Genomic DNA, 23293 nt, shown 5'->3' on the forward strand with positions numbered 1-23293 from the left:
AAATAGGTTTTGGGAGTTACCTTGTATAAGAGATTTAATGAGATAGGTTTTGAATTGTTACCTATTTTGGGCACTTTTGACTTAGTTGATGGATGATTACCCGCTGCTTGCGCGTAGGAATCTCGTTACTCGCGCGTAGGAATCCTGTTATGCCTCAAGGGTATTTTTGTCCTCTTCTGTCCAAAAATCCACGTGTCGCCTTGTGATTATTTTTGGCTCCACAAGGATTACTTACTTGATTTGAGTTATTCTTCAAGTAAGAATGTATTAAAGATAGGATTTGGGTAATTAATTCTTATCTTTAATTCCTTGCCAATGGCAGGTGAGCTGTGGTTAGTTGTGTTCAGCTGCTGAGTTCTTAAGGGATATGAGTTGCGCGTGCGAGCATCTAAAAAGCCTACCCATTTATTGAGGGCAATCTTATGCTTCTGAAATAAAAATCGATGTGTTGCTTCTAGAATATTTGGGATTATTTTAAGCTCCACAATGTCGTTCATTCATTGCTTCACATTAATTATTTGTAGTCATTTTCATTTACATTTTTTTTTTCAACACAAGCAATATTCTATACAAAATTAACCTAAATAACAAAGACATTCGACTTGGGTTTGTGATGAAAAACAGCTTACAACAAAAGCAAATCTCAATAGGCCTTGAAAATTGAAAATATCACAGACCCAATTGCAAAAAACAAACAAAAAACAAAACAAAAAGTCACATAACAACGTCATTGGTCCGTTGGAAGTCACATGGTAAGATTTCAACGTCATTGGTCCGTTGGCTTTGGCATATCTAGTGGGATTTTTTTATTATTAAGATAATGTAAAATATCAGAACTGTAGGCTATAGTTACGTCTTGATATATTTAAATGGTAATTCATAACAACGCCGGGGGGCTTTTGGGTTATCCTGAGGTTGAGAATTCGAGCCTCTCTCACCCCATTGTTTTTACAATTTTTGCATCGGAAGTTGATTTTGTTTTACTTTTCGTAGTTAGTTTTTTTTTGGGGAATTATTATTGATATTTCAAAATTTTCATTTTACACTCCAAGTTTTTTATAATTAGAAAAAAAAAATATGCTTATGAGGAGTGTAGAATGAGATTATTTGAGTGCTAATAACAGTTTTTTATTTTTTTTGTTAAACGATAGATTTTATTAGATTAAATGTTTAGATTAGCCACTAACGAAATTTGAACTCATGCCATCACGATAGAGTAATTAGTTGAACATAAGACCTCTAATGCAACACTAAACATACTTAATCAACCGAACTATAATGTCTCGCACTCGAAGACATAGTTGGCCTTTCACCCTTTTGGACACATTGAAGAAATGGGGAACAGAACAACTTGTCGGTGTTTTTGGAAATGTAAAGATCCAGAAACTAAGGTCATCTCCAACCAAAGGATTCAGATGGCCAAAAATAGCCCAAAAACCGTCTCCAACTAAGGGCTAGGCTAGAGGGCTCATGGGCCCCACAGAATCTGAACAGGCTAGCCAACCAACCCGCTGGCCAGCCCACTTTGATTTTTTTTTTCTTTTCACTTGCCCAGCCTAGTTCCCTTTTTGTGTTTTTGTTATTTCGACCCACTTTAGGGCCTTCAATTTTTTGTGTCAGCCAATTTTTTTTTTCTTAACAGCCCAATTTTTTTTTTAATTTCTAATTTTTTCTTACACCATTTCTCACATATTTTTTCACCATTCCATATTATCTTACCTCATTTTATTTCAATTCTTCACATTTCATATTTATAGCCCTTTGGCCCTCGGTTGGAGATTGGTTTTTGTGACAGGGCAATATATTAATATTTTAATGAACAGTACAGGACCATATTTGCCTCCATCTCCAACCGAGGGCCATAGGGCTCGTTTTAGCCCTGTCACAAAAAACCATCTCCAATCGAGGGCCAAAAGGTCATAAGGTCAAACATAATTTATTATTTAAATTTAAAAACAGCAACAACTTAAATTTAAAAACTACAACTTATATTTAAAAGCTACAATTTAAATTTAAAAACTACAAATTAAATTTAAAAACTATAAAAACTTAAATTTAATATCCATAATCAACATCATCTTCATCATCCACCATTGTAGGAGTATAGTTAAAGGTAAAAAACTGTCGTCGGGTCATAATTTCTTTTTTTTTTTTCCTATCAAAATGGGTCTTACTCATTGGAATGTAATTTGTAGTGTTCATTTCCATATTCTTATAATCCATCTTTTGTTGTATTTGTTTGGCCCGTTCATCATGTCTACGATTCCTTTCTTCTGCGACAATGACATTTTGCTCTGCCAGTAATCTCAATGAGGCTGCAACTTCCTGTTGAGCGGCGTAATCATCATTTGCCTTGCCCTTTTCCTTCAACCTTCGGGCCTTGTTTAGTCCCATAGCCCTAGGTAAGGAACCTTCGTCCGAAGATGGATTTTCTACCCTTATTTGTTGAATGGTAAGAGATCCATCTTCATCCATATTTATAGCTAGGGATGCAGTTCCGAACACCGGCGTAGGACCTACTCTATGTTGAGGTGGATCTTCAAATAACACCCACCTTTTACAAATTTCCCAATTGTGAAACTAAAAGGGTTTTGAGCTGCCCTCTATATACAATTCCTCCGCTTGGCGTACCTAGAAAATATAATTACACAAATTAAAGGAAATTAATTTATGAAATTAAATGTAATATAATTAAACATTTAAAATAAACTGTGAAAACACTAACTTCGTCATAGTAATTGGTGCCGCTTTCATGTCTACTTGCGGATGCTAATAGTGCTTGATGTCATTTATTCAAACTTGGATGAAGATGTTGCTTCCATCTTGAAGAACAACTCTCGTGGTTTCGGGCATTCAGTGGAATTGTGCCTTCGTAGAACTCTAAGTAGTTTTTGGATACACAAATCCAAAAACCTTCACTTGTTTGAGAAAACCCCCTCACACTATCTTCCGAGACCCATCTATAAGCCCTGCAAAGAGCTTCATCCTTCTTTTCGGGTCCAAGCCCTACCTCTCATTGCAGATGAAGCTATTTGAAAATTATTGAAAAAATTGAAGGAAATATTATTGGAAGAGGTAAGAAAATATAATGTGAAGAATTGAAATAGAATGAAGTGAGATAGTATGGAATGGTGAAAATTATGTGAGAAATGGTGTGGGAATGGCTTAGATATTTATAGGGAAAAAAAAGGTTTAAATTCATTTTTAAAAAAAAATTGAATACAACGGCTAGCTGTATTCAAATTTTTGCCTACTATTCATGTCGGTTATAACCGAAACTATTGCTTTTATTCATGTCGATTATATTCGACAGGAAATCTGACAGCATTAATAAAAAATTTGGGCCAGCCCGAGGTTGGCTGGCTGGCTGGAATGGGCCAGCCGGTTGGCCCTTTGGCCTTTTCAAATTCTATGGGACCCAGAAGCCCTCTGGCCTAGCCCTCGATAGGAGACGGTTTTCGGGCAATTTTCGACCATCTAGCCATCTGGACCCTTCGGTTAGACATCCATTTTGTCTTAAGTTGTACATCCATTTTACCTTTATGGTACATTTGCCTTTTGTTATTATTACAAGGGCTTTTGAAGAACACAGAAAATTAATGAGAAGGCATTTGGCAAGATGAGGTTTAGGCGTGACCTAGGCAGATTTAAGTAACTTTATTATATATTATATAAATAAATATCTATTCATACTTAAAAATAAATAAATAATTGTGTTGGAATACATAAATTGTAAAATAAAATGACATATAGATTATAAAGTATTAGAACATATTGAAAATATGGGGAACAAGCATATAATGAGTGTTTACCCGAGTATTCAACAAGTTTCTTACATTTTATTGAAAAAATAAAATACAAAATGAAAGGTATTGATTTTCTATTTAAGTGAGAGTTGCGACTTAAGTGAGTGCCTAGGCAGTATAGACGGGCTAGCTTAAGGATTAATCGGGGTAGTGGCTCGCCGCTTAGCACCTAAGTGAGGCCTAGGCGGCTCTAAACGAGAATTTTTAGAACAATGATATATATATATATATATATAAATGAAACCTTTAAGGGAATGGATCCCCCTTTTTTTTTTTTATAAAAATAGGGATTAGTTGTGAGGTTCATACCACATTGAACTTTAACAATCTGAATCGTCTATTTTTCAAATTGCACCTCATAGATCATCCTTGCAAAATATTAGCAAAACCGGAAATGTTTAAGACATCTAATTGTGTTCAAAGAAATTAATGAATACATTGTTATATAAGAGACAATGAAATTTTATCTTGATAATTAAATAGGCAAATGGTTTCGGATTGAATTGAATTTTCGCAAGGATGATCTATGAATCGAGACTTACAAAATAGACGATTCGGATCATTGAAGTTCGATGTAGAGTGGGCACCACAACCAATCCCTATTTTTTGAAAAAAAAAAATGAGAATCCCTTCGCGTATATATATAGAGTAAATTGTAGTAATGGTCCCTTAACTTTAATCAAATTGGAGTAATGGTCCCTCAACAAAAAATCCATTACCATTGGTCCCTCAGCCCATCAAAATGTGTAGCTATGATTCTTTTCATCAACTTCGTCAAAATGAGTTATGTTGGAATGACCATTGCCATAATTAGGGTCCCTCAACTCATCAAAAGTGTAGCTATGCTCCTTTTTGTAAAACTTCATCAGAATTTGATCAAAATGAGTTATGTTGGAATGAGCATTGCTACAATTGTGTTAAAGTTGAGGGATCATTGCTCCAATTGAGTTAAAGTTGAGAGATCATTTCTCTAGTTGGATTAAAGTTGAGGGACCAATGATAATGGATTTTTAGTTGAGGGATCATAACTGAACGTTTTGATAAGTTGAGGGACTATTGCTCCAATTGAGTTAAAGTTAATGGATCATTACTACAATTTACTCATATATATATATATATAACCCACTTTAGCGCAAAAAATTAAAAAAAAATACAAAAAGCAAGGGGGGCATATTTTGAATCCATGTATGTCCCCGACTTTTTATATAAAGATGAAAGAGAAAAAAAGTAGTGGGCTTCTTCATCCTTTTTTTCCCTTGTTCCTTTAATGGCCTTGCATGGCCTTTTTCACATGGCTTTCTTCATGTGACCGATTACAATTGACCCCTTATGGGCTTCAAATGGCAGAGACGTGTGGAAGCACAACCACAAAGTTTGACGCTTTACGATATCTTCTCGACTCTAAAGGAACTCAAATAATAATTAATATCGAATTTGTTATTTATATAATTTGAAATTAAAACATGTCAATTACAAGTGAGCAAGTGCAATCCCAATCTGTCTTCTATAAACCAAAATAATTTTAAATAAAAGAGATTGTTTTTACATGTATAAATTATTGAATAGCAAATAGAATCACAATGTTGAATGCACTTCAATATCCTAGTAAATAGGGTGTTGGGTTTTTATTCATGTGCTTCGAAACTCCTCTCCTTTATAAATTAATAGTTTTGAATCTTCACCCCTTTTTTTAATAATAATTAAAATTAAAAAAAATAGAATCACAAAGTTGAATCATAATCTTAATGATATTTTGTTTGAGTGAGGTTTAGTAGATCAAGCCGCATACAAAACAAAGGTGCGGTCCATAGGATATAATTCCAGCTCAGTTACCTACGTTCATTCTAATGAGAGAGATAGTAAAGAGGGTACATCAGCCATTGCATAGGATCCTCACAACTGGGTCCCAGTAGGACTTGTGATCACAACGTGGCCTCATGCAGGCCCGTACGTGCCACGGCCCTACCAGACAGTCTCAGTGTTGAATTACGTAGTTGAACTTGATCTCAATCCCAGATGGGAAACGCATTAACGCCACCATGGTTGATAAAACAAGTCAACTATTTCAACCATCGGTCTCACACTCACACAGGGTTTCCCAGATCTTACATCTGACGGCTATCAACAAGACTAATTAAGGTAGAACACATACCATAGTCAAATGGCCCTTACACACTTGTACTCTTTGTTTTATTCAATCGCTAGAAGATGAGCACGTATTTTGTCTGTATGAAAATTTTCATTTTATTTTTTGTTTTTTTATTAAAGAGTGTGATTAGTTTTTAAAATTTTAAAAAATAGTATGAGGCAATGATGATGAGACCGTTTATCTTAATAAGGGTATATTTTTTTTGTCGTATGAAAAATATATATATGATTGTCATTTTCTCAAAAAATAAGGGTAAAATAGGAAAAATAGAGATATGATTGTCATTTTATCAAAAGGTACAAAATTAAAGTCTCTTCAACCGCCCACCTTCTCCCACGTTCTCCTCAAGTGCAACCGCTTCAGTTCATTCAAACTATCCAAAAAACATGATTTCACTTAACTGCATGAAAAAATGATGGTGAGACAATTTCTCCTAATAAGTGCATATTTTTTATCTTATATAAATATTGTGTATCAAAAGTGACGGTAAAATAGGGAAAATAGGAATATGATTGTCATTTTCTCAAAAGATACAAAATTACTATTTTGCCATCCTTATGTAAATATTGTGTATAAAAATGAGGGCAAAATAGGGCAAAAAGGGGCAAAAAGTTCAAAAGATACAGAAAATTACTATTTTGCCCTTCTTATGTCAATATTGTGTATCAAAAGTGAGGGCAAAATAGGAAAAAAGTGGCAAAAAGTTGACAAGGAGGGTTCTCTTAATAATAGTATAGATTATCAGGGTTTAGGGTTCAGTTGTACTCAAAATCCAGCATTGATTTTTCCATGCCATAAATTCATCCATTCGAGTTCATTTTTACTTCTCACACATTTTTTTTTAAATATCAATAGACAAAAATTAACAAAGGCGTATCATGTGTGGAAGATAAAAAATGATGTGTGGATAGCACTTCCGATTCATAATGATGATCTGATGGGTTTCAGTTAAATTCTTTTACTCGAGTGTACTACCTATCCCCCCACAACAGAGGAATGAGAATTCGAATTCTCTTAGCCACGATGTTTCCATTTATCGATCAATCGCATCATTATCTGGTTTGAATTTCTCCTGACCCGACTACAAAAAATTGAATCAATGCAACCCTCAAAGAATTCATAACTATAAATGAGGAGAAATTTTAGGCCAATTAGTAGGAATGATATTTTTTTGACATTTGGTTTTAGAAAATGATCATATATTGATTTTATACCGACGACACAATAATAACATAACGTCCACACAACAAGACATAACGACACCTGATCAATTTTGCAACCAAATGTAAAAATGATCATTCCTGCTAATTGCCCAAATTTTTATGTGTACCAAAAATACAAGATAGTATATCATGTCTTATAAGATAAGTGGACGACAACATTGACATGTCATACTTTCAGTATATTTCCACTGTCCATCCACTTATCTTTTGACTTGTGGTAAACTATCTTGTGTTGTGTCCCGATTACACTAAAAATTCTCCGTAAATAAGGCTTAAAAAAACTAATTATTCTATGTATAGGATAAGGTGCCTTGCAGTATCTCATACTCCGAATTTTTTAATTGTTTAATCTCGATTTTTGTATTTTAAACAAATATGTAACTATTAAATCACATGAATTAAAATATGAGATACTCTGAAGCACCTTAGAAATATCTTAAAACACCCAAAACCCTTCAATTGATTTTCTCAATTTGGCCTTTGTAAAGGAATCAAATGATTTAGATGCAATAAATTTCCAAATGTGTATTGTGGAGGCAAATTTGTACACGTTGATTTGACAAAATTCCACCTACAAGAGAACAAATCTCATTAGCCTAATTGACGAACACCTTGAAAAATGGGAAGAGTGTCCACCAAAGGGCCTATGATGCCTAAGTCGGAAGTAGTAGAGAGAAAAATAGAATGTGAGCAAGTTCTGAGTAATATGTGGTGATTATTGTTTTCTCTATTTGACCTGACTATTTATAGGGAAATACCCGAGTAGGCAGCTGAGAAGGGAGGCTACAGAGCATACTAGTGTCACGGGCCATATGTTAAAAACAAAGAAATCGCCCAAGACATCATATATCTAAGCCCATAAAGCCTTGTCTTCATGGAAGCTTCTGGAACATCCCGGAAAAATCAAGAACATGGCGGAGCGTTCAAGATAATCTAGGGCATTCCGGAACATTCCACACAAGTGTACAAATTTAAGCCTCACCTAGAACAATCTAGATTAGGCAAGTTGTATCTAGAACTATGCTAGATATTTTTGGATGAAAGTAGGGAATTCTAGAACCCTCCATTGAAGAGGTGACTTAGGCCTATAAATAGGAGGCAAGGCCATTTGGCCAAGGCATCCAAGAATTGTAAGCAATTGTAAAGTTCTCTTAAGTTTCAATACAAAGCTTCCTTTCTCCCATCTTCTAAGTGATTTTAGCATTCTCCAAGCTATCTTAGCTTTCTTTGTGATTCGATCCGGGGAAGCGAGGCTTCGAAGGCTTACTTAGCTTGTTCATCGAGGTATTCAAGTCTAAGTGCCGCACGGGTGGAAGGCTTAAAGAGTCATCCTGTGACAGCTGGTATCAGAGCCTAGCTCGTGAATCACTTGAAGGAAAGTAGGATATGGCAAGTGGAAAGATGGTGTCCGGAGTCTCCGACCTAAGGGAGCGTACTGCCGAGGTCCAAGACGTTGCCAAGAGCAAGCCAAAGTTAAAGGACTTGCAAGCATCGATGGAGACCATGGAAGAGCGACTCGAGAAGGTGGAACGAACCATACTCGAGTTCGATACTCGACTTGATGAGGACGTTGTCGACAAGGAGGAAATCCAAACCATGGTGGACAATGGTAAGGATGAACTGCGTGGCTTGGTGGAAGGGCTACGAGATGAGCTCCTTGGCGCTCTCAACACCATGGCAGACAAGATGCGGAGGGAAGTCCAGGTTCACCTTGACAACATAGAGGCAAGGTTTGTGGCACTTCAAGAAGAGATAAAGGACACAAGGGAACTTAAGGGAGATGTGGCGTTTTGTAAAGAAGCAGTCGTGAAGCAATTCGTGCAAGGGCCGAGGGAAATCAAGGCGTTGGACTCCAAGGTAATCGACTCATTTAAACCCAAATCCTATAATGGGAAGAGGGAAGCAAAGGAGCTCGACACATTCGTGTGGAACGTGGAGCGATACTTCAAGTACCTGAAGCTTGAAGATGACGAGTCCAAAATCTCAACGGCAACCATGTTCTTAGCTGACAATGCCCTTATGTGGTGGCGTCGTCGGAGCATGGAGATTGAGCAAGGTACGTTCTCCCTCACCACTTGGGATGAATTTAATAAAGATCTTATGTTGCACTTCTATCCCCAAAATGCCAAGTAAGAAGCCAAGGAGAAACTAAGGTGGCTCAAGCAAATGGGGAGCGTCAAAGACTATGTCAACGCATTCGTGAGCTTGTTATTCGAGGTGCCCAACATGTTAGAGGAAGACAAGCTCATGTACTTCATGAGTGGACTGCAAAATTGGGCAAAACTCGAACTACAAAGGAGACACGTGCAAACATTGTGTGATGCCATTGCCGCTGCAGAATCCTTGATTGAGTTTAAATTAAGCCACCAAGGTGATTCCAAGTCCACGGGGAAGAGGGGTAACCATGAGAGAAGTGTGGGAGAACATAAGCCGAAGGACAAGGCCGAGACAAGCAAACCGAAGGGGAAGAGGGGTAACCATGAGAGAAGTGTGGGAGAACATAAGCCGAAGGACAAGGCCGAGACAAGCAAACCGAAGGAGAAGAAAGCCGATAAGCATGACAAAAGCAAGGGTAAGTCTTGGCAACCCACTTGTTACCTATGCGACGGCCCTCACATGATGCGAGATTGCCCACAAAAGAAGGCCCTTAAGGCCATGGCCTTCAAGGAGGACAAGGCCGAGGAGAGTAACGATGCAACGATGGGATGCATCCGGCTACTGAATGCCATCCAGACAACCCTCCCATAACCTAAGGCTCAAGTTGGGGGGAGGATCATTGTTCGTCGACGTCAAGACTGGTGACAAGACGACGCGTGTGTTGGTGGATATGGAAGCAACCCACAACTTCATGACGTCGGAGGAAGCCACAAGGCTTGGCCTCCGAGTCACAAAGGAGCCTGGTAGCGTGAAGAAGGTAAATTCCGCTGCCACCCCCATTGTTGGAGTTGCGCGCAATGTACAAGTAGACATCGGCACATGGAAGGGAAAGATCGACTTCACCGTAGTCAAGATGGACGACTATGGTGTAGTCATTGGGTTAGAGTTCATGGACAAGGTATGAGCCTTTCCCATTCCCTTCTACAATATTTTCTGTATCCTGGCTGACGGAAGACAACCTTGCCTGGTGCCATTGGAAAGGCAAGCCAAGAAGTGTACCCAGCACTTGTCGGCAATTCAATTTGCCAAGTCTTGGAAGAAAGGTGAGGCCATATTTCTTGCAACCCTAATGTTGAATGAAGGGGAGGAGAAGCACGGGCCTTTGCCGAAACAAGTGGAAGACGTCCTTGTGGAGTTTGCGGACGTGATGCCTAAGGAACTGCCAAAGAAGTTGCCACCAAGGAGAGAGGTCGACCATGCGATTGAGTTGGAGCCTGGTGCTAAGCCTCCCTCCAAATCACCTTATAGGATGTCGCCACCCGAGTTGGAGGAATTGAGGAAGCAACTCAACAAGCTACTTGATGCTGGCTACATCCAACCCTCCAAGTCCCCATATGGTGCACCCGTCTTGTTCCAACGCAAGAAAGAAGGTAGCCTAAGGTTGTGCATCGACTATAGAGCATTGAACAAGATTACCATTAAGAATAAGTACCCACTTCCGTTGATCGCCGACTTATTCGATCAACTTGGTGAAGCAAGGTACTTCACAAAGTTAGATCTTCGATCGGGACACTACCAAGTGAGGATAGCCCCTGGAGACAAATCGAAGACGGCGATGGTGACCAGATATGGATCGTTCGAGTATAAAGTCATGCCATTTGGTCTGACCAATGCCCCCGCAACATTCTGCACATTGATGAACAAGGTATTCCATCCTTATCTTGACAAGTTTGTCGTGGTTTACATTGATGATATCGTTGTCTATAGCAAGACATTGGAGGAGCACGTCAAGCACTTGCGCATAGTGTTCAAGACCCTTCGGGAGCATGAACTCTATGTCAAGAAGGAGAAATGCTCATTTGCCACAAAAGAAGTAGAATTTCTTGGCCACAAGATAAAGGAGGGGAAACTTATGATGGAAATGGGCAAGATCAAGGCCATTCAAGAGTGGGAACCGCCGACCAAGGTACCAACACTACGATCCTTTCTGGGGCTAGCCAACTACTATCGGAGATTCATAAAAGGGTATTCAGCCATAGCAGCACCCTTAACAAACCTTCTTAAGAAGAACAAGGCATGGGAATGGACGGACTGGTGTCAAGAGGCCTTTAAGAGGTTGAAGAAGGCCCTAATGGAAGAGCTGTACTAAGGTTGCCCGACCTTAGCAAGCCATTCGAGTTGCACACTGATGCTTCCGACTTTGCCATAGGAGGAGTGTTGATGCAAGAGGGACATCCGATAGCCTATGAAAGTCGCAAGCTAAACAATGCCGAGAAGAGGTACACGACCCATGAAAAGGAGATAACCGCCATCGTCCATTGCCTTAGAGTTTGGAGGCATTACTTGCTTGGTACCCCATTCATCATCAAGACGGACAACGTTGCCACTAGCTATTTTCAAACCCAACAAAAGCTCACACCTAAGCAAGCAAGGTGGCAAGAGTTCTTAGCGGAGTTTGATTACAAGCTAGAGTACAAGCAAGGAAAGGAGAACGTGGTGGCCGATGCTCTAAGTAGACGAGTAGAGTTAATGGCTACGGTACTCAAGCCGCAAAGCCATCTCTTGGGCCGTGTCCGAGAAGGTTTATCACATGACGTCCAAGCCAAGAACATTGTGGAGTTTGTCAAGGATGGGAAGACAAGAAAGTTTTGGCTTGAGGACGGCTTGCTATGCACCAAGGGCAAGCGGATCTATGTCCCAAAGTGGGGAAGCTTAAGGAAAGAAATCCTTAAGGAGTGCCATGACTCAATGTAGGCAGGGCATCCTGGCACTCACCGCACGTTGGCTTTGGTGAGCGATGCTTATTATTGGCCACAAATGCGGGATGATGTAGATTCATACGTGAAAACTTGTCTTGTGTGCCAACAAGACAAAGTGGAACAAAAGCAACCGGGATGACTGTTGGAACCACTTCCCACCCCATCAAGACCATGGGAGTGTTTAACCATGGATTTCATCACACATTTGCCCAAGTCTGATGGATGTGGATCTATCTTCGTCGTGGTCGATAGATTCACCAAGTATGCCACTTTCATACCCGTACCTATGGAGTGCACAGCCGAAGTAGCTGCACGCTTGTTTCTAAAGCACGTGGTGAAGTATTGGGGTGTTCCGAGGAGCATAGTTAGTGATCGAGATGCTCGCTTCACGGGTAGATTTTGGAAGGAGCTCTTCAAGCTACTTGGCTCAAAGTTAGACTTCTCCACAGCTTTTCATCCCCAAACTGATGGACAAACGAAGCGGGTTAATGCATTGTTGGAGACTTATTTGCAGCACTATGTTAGTGCCAATCAACGAGATTGGGCTAAGTTACTTGATGTTGCCCAATTCTCTTATAACTTGCAACGTTCGGAGTCGACGAGGAAAAGTCCGTTCGAGTTGGCTATAGGGCAACAACCCTTGACCCCGAACACGGTCGTGACTGGCCACACGGGGAATAGTCCAGCCGCTTTCAAAACTGCTAAGGAGTGGCAATTAGCCCACGAACTTGCTCGAGCTCATTTGGAGAAGGCTTCAAAGAAGATGAAGAAATGGGCGGATCGCAAGCGAAGGAATGTGGAGTTCCAAACTGGCGACCAAGTCTTTGTGAAGCTCAATGCGTCTCAGCACAAGAGTACTCGTGGCTTGCACAAGAGCTTGTTGCGGAAATATGAGGGACCATTCCCTATCATCAAGAAGGCTGGCAAAGCCGCGTATGTTGTGGAACTCCCACCCCGCCTCAAGTTTCACCCGGTGTTCCATGTGAGCAACTTGAAGCCTTATCATGCAGACAATGAGGAACCAAGCCGAGGTCAGTCTCATCGAGCACCCCCTTTGATGACGGAGGCATTTGACAAAGAAGCGGAGAGCATTGAAGCCAAGCGTGTCGTGGTGCGACCAAGACAACCAAAGCATGTGGAGTACTTTGTCAAATGGAAGGGGCTACCATACTCCGAAGCAACATGGGAGAAAGAGACGTCCTTATGGCAATATAAGGACTTGATTCAGACATTCGAGAGGCAAGAGTCGACGAGGACGTCGACGGCTTAAGTGGGGGAGGATGTCACGGGCCATATGTTAAAAACAAAGAAATCGCCCAAGACATCATATATCTAAGCCCATAAAGCCTTGTCTTCATGGAAGCTTCTGGAACATCCCGGAAAAATCAAGAACATGGCGGAGCGTTCAAGATAATCTAGGGCATTCCGGAACATTCCACACAAGTGTACAAATTTAAGCCTCACCTAGAACAATCTAGATTAGGCAAGTTGTATCTAGAACTATGCTAGATATTTTTGGATGAAAGTAGGGAATTCTAGAACCCTCCATTGAGGAGGTGACTTAGGCCTATAAATAGGAGGCAAGGCCATTTGGCCAAGGCATCCAAGAATTGTAAGCAATTGTAAAGTTCTCTTAAGTTTCAATACAAAGCTTCCTTTCTCCCATCTTCTAAGTGATTTTAGCATTCTCCAAGCTATCTTAGCTTTCTTTGTGATTCGATCCGGGGAAGCGAGGCTTCGAAGGCTTACTTAGCTTGTTCATCAAGGTATTCAAGTCTAAGTGCCGCACGGGTGGAAGGCTTAAAGAGTCATCCCGTGACACTAGGCAGTCCTTGATGATGGAGGTCAGTCTCCATAGTTCTGCTAACTTGTTAACTAGTAGTTTTGAAGGTCCCTGTTGATAAGAGCGTGGATGTGCCAGACGCCCAAGCAGAGACCCTGGAGAGTCGGTGCTTTGCCATAATTGGATTGGATATGGCTCGATGGCAAAAAGTATTATGGACAACCCGAAAGGCCCATAATGTGTGTGTCATGGGCAGCCTGGAGAGTCCATGACTTGTACTATGGGCGGCTTGGAAGGCCCATGATCCATTGGTGGTATAAAAACCCAAATTCCTTGCAGCAGACTACGTCTTATTCCTTTAGGTAGTTCTATGGTCTACCTCATGATGTTAAGAGTAAAACCTTCATATTGGGCATATTATCCACACATCCCTTTCCTATTATATGTGGTTAATTATGTCTCAACGTACTTTTTGTTTTTTTTTTTTTTTCTGTTGAAATTATTCCTTTTTTATTGCAACAAGCATATAGAGTCGATGCGAACTCAGCATTTCAAAATCTTTTGCTCGTTTCCTAGTAGAGCAATCCCACGCATACTTTCCCTAAACAAATTCAGTAGCAAACATGCTTCATATCTTGTTTATATTGTTGAGTTTATCTCATATCGGAAATGTAAAGCTTGCTGTGTATTTAAATTTTTTTTTCTAAGAAGTGAGAGTAATTCCATTAATAAGAACCAAATATTACGGGCGTCAATGAGAATATTATTTATAGTGATCAATTTCTTGATCTAAAGAGAAATTTGCACAAGAAGTAAAAAAATTAAACTACCATATGACCACCACAAGAATGAAAAGTCATTGGGACAAATTTATCACGAAGACAACATACATGACAGACTCGACATCAACAAACTTAAAACATCACAAAAAGGGTGTGGCCACATCTCGCCAAAGCCGTAGACATCACAAACCCGGTAGGGAGGGTACCTAATTGGCCTCTGCCAATTAGTCTTGAATTTTAGGTTTAAGTTCTGTTTATTTGTGATGTAACAATCCATGTCATTGTTGAGAGTTGTCCCACTTTGGGAAATGAAGCTTACATTATTTGTTTAAACAATCTTACACCCCTCTCCTAATGTTATTTGAATTTGGGTTGGATAATAACATCTGATATATCAGAGTAGGCTATGTGATATCACATTTATTTATAAGAAACACTAATGAAAAAGGTTTCAAAATTTTGAATCATAACCAAAAACACTTTAATAACTTTATTTATGGTTAGAATAAAACTTAATATCAAACCAGCCCAATCTTAGATTCTTCATAAGTCTCTCATACCGTAATAAAACCACACAAAGTCAGAGGCTACGAGTTAGTATTGACACCCCTTTTTCTTCTATACAAGACCTACATGTTGAAACTAGTGTACAGGAAGATCGAGCTTTCCAAAGGTGACTTTTTTTTTTTTGGAAATTTTTGCTAATTTTTTTACCGAACTTGACAAAATTGGTCCTCGATCCAAGACAGAAGTTTAATCCTCCTCGTGAGCTTCCTTTCCTTGCAAGTGCTTCCTCAAAATTGATACTTTCACATTTGGTTCTAAACATAGTGGCAATACAGAGTTCAGTTTTGGAAATAGTATCAATGCTTAATTCAAGAAATAATGACAATGTTCAGTTTTAAAAATAGTTGCAGTGTTTAGTCCTATAAATAGTTCCAGAGGCAGTGTTTGGTTTAGAGTCTTCATTCCTTACTACTATAAATAAGGCAGAATGAGATGAGATAATTAACTTCTCAAAGTTCACCATATCTCTCTCTACTCCTTGTTGCACCTCTCTCTCCCTTGATATAATTTTTCCGTTAAAGTAGGCATACAACATTACCATGTTAGAGTAAAAAGTCAAAACCATGTACTTAAAATTAAGAAGAGCATTTTGACAACCAGACCCTTGGTCTTGGTAAATGGCCAACCCACTTCGATATTTGACAAAAGTGGACCAACTTAGTGGTGATTACTGGCCAATGAAGTCATTGTCTTGCCAGAATTTGTTACTAAGTCACAATTTTAGGAATCTATTAGACTAATAATACTACGTCCAGTAATAACAGAATATAGTTGTTTAGTCTATAACTAGTTGCCGGAGTCATTAAAAAATGGCTTAAAAGAAACAGATTCCTCGTAGCGTTCCAGTTCAATAATATGTTACCATGCTTAAATTTTTTCTCAACATAACACGGTGATGAACTTAAAACAAAAACGCCAAAATGATAATAAACTAAAAATCTAAACATCACATATAAAATAAACCGTTTTATGTAAGTAGCTCTTTCATTAAGAGCGCAAGACCCCGGTAAAACCGCGTCGCAAGGGGAGTTGTAGACAGTGGACGCTGCCTAGTTGCACCATGTGACTGATCTCATCACTTGCCTTTTGCAGTAAAGTCTTCCCCACTCCACTCCTTCCTACTCTGCTTCACTTCTCTCTATTCGACAACCTATATATAATTCGTCTCACTCTCTCTCGTCTCTCACTCTCTCTCTTCTGTCTCTGTATGTATATATAAAAATCTAGTGTTTCTAACTGTAGATCCAGTCCAAGCTTTTAGGTGAAACGAGGTATCCGGAGGGGAAGGGGAAAGGGAAGGCCCTCATCGGTTGCAGAAATGGCTCCACTCATGTACTTGAGTTTCGGAAAGGTACTCCTGCTTTCCTCTGCTGTTTTCTTCCTCTTTCCTACTCTCCTCCTTTCTGCCCGCTCTGAGTCAGTTGAGACCTCACGGTTTGTTGCGAGTACAAGGAAGATCTTGTTAGAATTAGAAATCGACCCAGGCCAAGACCTGCCCAAAAAGATCAAGTCCACCACCACCAACCAATCCTCAAAAAACCAGACCAAATTGATCAAACCAACCTCGTCATCCTCAAAAAACCAGACCAAACTCCTCAAACCCAGTCTATCCTCCTCCAAGAACCAAACCAGACTCCTCGAACCCAATCTATCCTCCCCCAAGAACCAAACCAAGATTTTGAAATCCACCAAGTCCAACTCCACCAAGAATGGCGAGTTGAAGAAGCTCAATCCCACATCAAAACCCTCAAATTCCACCACACCCACATCAAATTCCTCGAAGAAAACCTCAGATCTAACTAAAATAAGCTTACCCAAGAACCAAACCACCAAACCCACCACCCCGAAACAATCCCAAAACCTGGTCGACAAGAAAAAAACCACCGACGCTAAAAAACCCGCCCAACAAAAACCCAAAAAACCAGTCGAACCCAGCTGGATCGACCAAGAAGACGACACCGATTTCGTCTCCGACTTCACCGACTTACCCGGCAAATTCCAGCAAACCCTAATCCCAGATTTGGAGAGAATTCGGACCACCTCGAAGATTTACCTCACCAAAGCCAACAAACAAATGACGAACCAGTTCAAGCCCATTGTCGGTAAGAAGTACGCCGCCACCATCGCCTCCACGGTGTCGTGCGTCTTCCTGATTATCCCTCTGCTGTTAGTATCTCTCCTCTTCAACCGCATCAAAGCCTACTTCTCTCTCCAAAAGCTCTTGATCTTCATTCAAGTCTACCTCTCCATCTACTTCTCCATCCTCTGCCTCTCAGCTCTTGTCACCGGCCTCGAACCTCTCAAGTTTTTCTACGCCACTTCGGACTCCACCTACGTCTGCCTGCAGGTGCTGCAGACGCTCGGCTACGTGCTGTACCTCCTGCTGCTGCTCATGTACTTGATTCTGGTTTTCTCGACCGATTCTGGGTTGGGCTCGAAGGTGTTGGGCTTGGCCCAGACCTTCGTGGGCTTCTCCGTGGGGCTCCATTACTACATGTCGGTGTTTCACAGAGCGGTGCTGAGGCAGCCACCCAAGACCAACTGGAAGGTGCATGGACTTTACGCCACGTGTTTCCTTGTGATTTGTCTGTTTGCCACCGCCGAGAGGAGGAAGAAGGCTTACTTGGAAGAGGGCGGTGAAGAGGGCAAGGAGAGTTAATATTTTTGGTGCTGATTTCTGTGGGGTCCAAAATGGTTAAAACAACCAATCAAATTCTTCGTAAACAAAATCAAAATAATAAACCAATTAAATTGGTTCAAGATATTGTAGTTTGTAACTTTTGTAATTTTATTTTATTTTGTTTTTAGATTTGCTTGTGGTTAGGGAGAATTTATTATTTATTCAAACATAATCTCAAATGGCATGAAATGATAGAATATGCAAGTGGGATAAATTGTTATATATTTGTTATATTGCTGTCTTTTAATCTGTATCTAATTCATGCATGTATTAAAATTATTCTAAAGGTCACTTACTACTCTGATTAAGCAGTGTTTTCTTTCGCATGTAATTAAGAGGTTTTACATGGAATTAAATTGTTGTAACTGAGTTATTGTGACTTGGTTTTAATTTTACTTGTTAATCTTTCTAAATCTGTCACTTGGTATAAATAATAATAGCATATGCCTACACATTTTATGTGTATGAACATTTTTTATTTATGTTTTTCAATTGGGAAGAGAGGTGAAGAGAGAGAACGTGGGAGTGGGAGTGAGGAGAGAGACTTTTATTTTTATTTATAGAATAGATATATGTTAAAGTTGCCTACAAGTGAAGCTTAAATAAAAAACAAAAGAATTTAGTTTCGTGAAATTTTATTACTGTCCATAATTTTGTTGTTTTTCTTTATGCAAAGAAAAAATTCATTCATTAAAGCAAGAAATTCCTTGGAGTCCATAATTCATTCATTAAAGCAAGAAATTCCTTGGAATCCATAATTTTCTTCTTCGAGCTTCTTGAAGATGTCCTAAAGCTTCCTGGCAGCTTAAAATCTCCTAAAAACTTCACTTTTACGATTGCATGAACAGTAACCCAAAACTGGGTTCTTGGGTTCTCGGGAAAATAAGGTCTTCATGTCCAACCAAGGGTATAGGTGAGCTCCTGAGCTCACAAGGATCACAAAGACTACCTTCACAACCTTGATCCGTGACTGGAAGGGAGGGTTTGAAGTTTGTCTGTATGCTTGTACGGAGAATGGAAGAAATCTGAGAGAGAGGGAGGAGAGAGAGTCAACGGGATGGGTTGGTGTGTGTGTGTGGTCCAGTTTGCAGCCAATCACAACAAATAACAACTACAAATTTTCAGTTCCAAAAACTTAGGAACTAATTAGATTAGTCTAAAACCCAAACTCAAACCATAACATCACTCAATGTACTCAACATCCAAGGGTATTCTAGACAAATCACACTATCGAAAAAATTTATTTCGGGACGGGCTGTGACATACATTCTCAAATCAAAGAAAAAAGAATGTACCCATATAAGTTTAAAAATGGATTAGAAAAAAATTGAATAGATTTTATATAAAAAAAGGGTACATTTTACATATAACAAATTTGTATATTTAAGAATGAGTACATTTTAAGATTAAAAATTTGAAAAAATTACATGAATGGGTACATATATTAGCATGGGTACATTTAGCAAAATTAAAAATGGGTACAAATACAAATAAAACTTTCAAAAATATGGGCACAAAAAGAAATTAATATATGGGTACAAATTAAAACTGAAAAGAAAATTGGTACAAATTAAAAAAAGGTTGCAAATTACAAATGGGTACAAACTAAAAAGAAAAAATATATGATAAAAAATTTAACCATAAATATAAATATACTAGTTGTAACATTTTTAACATTAAATGAATATATTTAGAAATAAAAAAATATTTTATTATTGAAATAATTAATGATGTTATTAATACCAAGGACCTTGATTAAAAATTGAAAAGGAATCAGATTTTAATCAATGAAATAACAAAAGGAAGGATACAAACCTAATTTATCAAAAGATTAAATACTAATGTCACCGTCTTTTAATTGATAAAGAGAATTTTGTTAATAAATAACTAGCATTTGCCTACACATTTTGTGTATATGAACACATTTTTTTAGAAAATGAGAAGGAGAGAGGGAGAGAGAAAGAGAGAGAGAACGTAGGGGAAGTGAGAGGTTTTTTTTTAAATATTGAAGGTATTTTAACATCATCTGTAGATGAGGTTTCAATAAAAAATAGTAAAATTTGGACCTATGAAATTACATTATTGCTCATCATTTTTTGTGTGTGATAGAATACTAAGTAGTCTTTTCACCATCTTTTGTTGATAAAGAATGTTTCATTAGTTAATAGAGTTTTAAATTATTATATACAAACAATAAAAATTACAAAGTAAACTAGATGCATGTCCACATGAACGACCCTATAAAATAATTACTAACCAAATATTTTATTTAGTCAACTTTCTGAATCAATGTGAGGCAATAAAATAAAATAAGGAGTGTAAACGGCAGGAGCAGAGGTGGATGTTACGGCACGGACCGGTTTAAGGAGGGTGTGTCGGTGGCTGCATGGCCTAATAATCTACAACCGACATTCTTGCTGCATTCATCTCTTATATAGTTGAGTCTCCGTTTTATCCCTTTACGAGGGACAAGACTAGTTGGGACTATACTTCCGTGGAGCGACAAAGTATTAACTTAAATGAGAATCGTCTTGATTGGCAATCCTTCCGCACCTCACTAAAGGGTGTTATCTAATCTCAAGTAGAGCCTTGGTATTAAGCGGTACTAACAAGAAACAGTCTTCAATACGTCTTCTCCACTTTCTCCCACTTTCTACGCGGTTTAAGCATCAGAGTTGCTACTCTCTGCTCAAATTACTAATTTATTTGCATCATCGGCAATTCCGACTGACTTATTCCGGAAATCAACCTTCTCAATAACTTCAACGGCCTTGCTTGTGTCGTCTACAGAGTTTGGTGGCATCTTTTTTCCGCTCTTCCTCGCATATCATATGCGAAGCTTTTTAATTTCTGGGTCAGTTCAATTTGCACAGCTTTTCAATTTGAGAGTTGTTGATTCAACTTGAATTCTTGAGCCCACATGTAGAAATATTGGCATGTTAGTGGAGGTCTTGGTGAAGCTACCATCGCTGGAGTCACCTCCGAGAAGTGAATCGAGAGGTTGGCTTTTTGAAAATCAGAGAAGTTCTCAGGAGGCTTAGGTCTTGGAATTGAGAGGGTTGAGATTTTTTTTTTATTTGATTTGGGGATTTTGTAAATTAGAGGGCTTAGACCTCCAAACCAAGAACTGACCCCATCTCCTGGTGCTTAATCAAAGAAGAAAATTAAGAGATTGATGCAAGATTTGAGGCTAGAAATTTCAATTCAACAAAGAGAAAATCATGGACAAGAGAAAAAGGTAGAGTAAAAAAGGAAAAGGAAAAGAAAATGTGGTTCAAATCCAGTCAACTCTAGACTTGGATGGTATTGCCCCTTTTATTATTAATTTTTATTTAATTTTAAGGCAAAAGTGAACTAAAAATGGCAAAATATATATATATATATATATATATATATATATATATATATATATAGTCCGTAATTTAGTCCGACATTGTACCAAATAATTCACTAAGTCAGTCCAGCTTAGTCTAGTCGAAGCCAATCCAACTTAGTCCTTGAAACTAATCCATTCCAAAATAGTCCAATACAACAAATGCACCCTTCAAGGTTTGAGTTGATCGAAGATTTGATAGACTTTGGAGTAATAACACATTGTCGGTGACTGCCAAGTTGCCAACTACTATGGTCTATGCCCCACCAAATAATAACATGAACTTGTTTGCTATCTCTGTTGATGGCGTTGCAAAAATGGCTACCTTTGATTGTAGGTGTTTACGCATGAAACTTAAATCGTGTGGTGTCGTGATATATTTTTTTGGGATGTTGTTTCAAGTTATAGGTGTTGACTTTAAGAAAAATTACACAAGCTAGGTGGTACACAAGCCAAGTAACTTCATGAGTTAACTACATTATTTGGTGGTTTATTGCTGATGCAAGCATGCTAATTTGTTACCGAGCTCGGAAAGGCGAATACATCTGGGAGTAATGGTGTGATGAAATGCTCTTTGGACTTTTGAATCATGCGACCTCGCCCAAGGAAGGAACACTCTCGGCTTGGGTTCTAAAACTTGAAGACAACTTATATAGATCACTGTGAAGTTCTGGATCATCTACACTAGATTCAACAGCCTCACTTGTATTGGTGAAAATATAATTGCGCCAACTCGGTTTCAGACTATATGGACACATATACTAAAAGAGATGAGTGTATTTATGGTGAAAGTGATTTGGCCATATAAATGTTGAACTATGAATGTCACTTCGGAATATCTATCATAGAACACTTCACTTTGCCAAGACAATTAATGAATTGACCTCGTTCGGCAAACGAATTGAGGATTCTTCGCCGATAGAGACTTAAAATAGATAATCAATCAATTAAGAGAACTAATTGTTTAACCAAATTGTCAAGACTCCTAAACCAAGCTAATTATACAACTCTGGTGTTGTTTAACCAAATTATCACCTTTGCTGGTTGCTTATGGAAAACTTTGTTTAACCAAACTGTAATAGTGCCTCGGCTATCAACCCAAATTTGTTTAACCAAATTCAATTTGCGTTGACAATTAGTAGAGCAATTAATATTTTACTCAAAGGTGTGAGAGGGTTTCGCGTAAAGTGTTGATTTGTGTGTTGAGTTGAAGATCATCTCTACGTTGCAAATCCTCTTATATTTATAGGGATGAAATACTTAACACCCAAGTCTGCCGAGTGATAAAATCCTACCAGGATTGCAATTCTTCAGCATGCATCCATTTCCTTTGAAGTTATCCTGATAACTCCCTCTTCAACCGAAACCTCATTGCCATCAAGTCTCAGCCTCTTCGACTTGAACTAAGACTCTGAATCTAGTCCCTTTGTGTGATCAATTCATTCTTTATCAAATCGGCCACTAGTTTTTATCCTTAGAATAATTTGATTCGAACTTTATCAAAACCCATCATAATCCTCCAATAGTTTTATCTCATCAGGACTTGACCAACTAGTAACTTAATCATGATCTTCATACAATGTTATTTCTTGTGACAAAATTAAAAAAAAATATATAACTAAGAGTATATATACTAGCCACATAGTACAAGGGTCTAATAGTATTCCTCTTCAGTTGTAAGTGAAAGGTCTTAGGTTCGATTCTTGCCAAAGGTGAATTTGAACCACATTAGTGCTAGCCCATTATGAGCCTAAGCCCACCCCTCCCCCTTAGCGTAAATGATATCATTTATTAAAAAAAAAACAATATATATAATAGAATAATGAAGACATTGTTGTAGTCCTAATTTACTGAATTGTATTAAGGTCAGGGAGATAGTGGGCCAGTGGCATAGAGAAAGAAGAGAGAGAAGAGAGAGATATGTATTTGTGAGGTGTGTATTATATCACCTCATTGTGCCTTTATTTATAGTAGTATGGAAGGTGAATTCCTTATCCTAATAGGATAATATCTAACCCTAGAGAATCTTCTAGGATATCCCAAATACTTTAGGATTTACACAATCACATTCCTA

General features: G+C 38.6%; 2 protein-coding genes across 2 annotated transcripts; one reads left to right on the forward strand and one right to left on the reverse strand.

The window, feature by feature from the left end:
* Positions 1–2067: 2067 nt before the first annotated feature.
* LOC126582948 (uncharacterized) lies at positions 2068–2547 on the reverse strand (the record flags this gene model as incomplete). Its single annotated transcript, XM_050247253.1, has 1 exon — positions 2068–2547. A coding segment is annotated over one exon (480 nt), but the record flags the coding sequence as incomplete, so codon positions are not given.
* A 13680-nt stretch (positions 2548–16227) lies between these two features.
* Positions 16228–18154, forward strand: LOC126583025 (uncharacterized). Its single transcript, XM_050247357.1, has one exon. The coding sequence runs from the start codon at positions 16485–16487 to the stop codon at positions 17823–17825; it is 1341 nt and encodes a 446-aa protein (XP_050103314.1). The 5' UTR covers positions 16228–16484; the 3' UTR covers positions 17826–18154.
* The last annotated feature ends 5139 nt before the right edge of the window (positions 18155–23293 follow it).

The sequence above is a fragment of the Malus sylvestris genome, chromosome 1 (genome assembly GCF_916048215.2).
Source record: "Malus sylvestris chromosome 1, drMalSylv7.2, whole genome shotgun sequence".
NCBI lineage: Eukaryota > Viridiplantae > Streptophyta > Magnoliopsida > Rosales > Rosaceae > Malus > Malus sylvestris.

Coding starts and splice junctions, on each gene's coding strand:
- LOC126583025 (XM_050247357.1), top strand. CDS start 16,485: ATGGCTCCACTCATGTACTTGAGTTTCGGAAAGGTACTCCTGCTTTCC.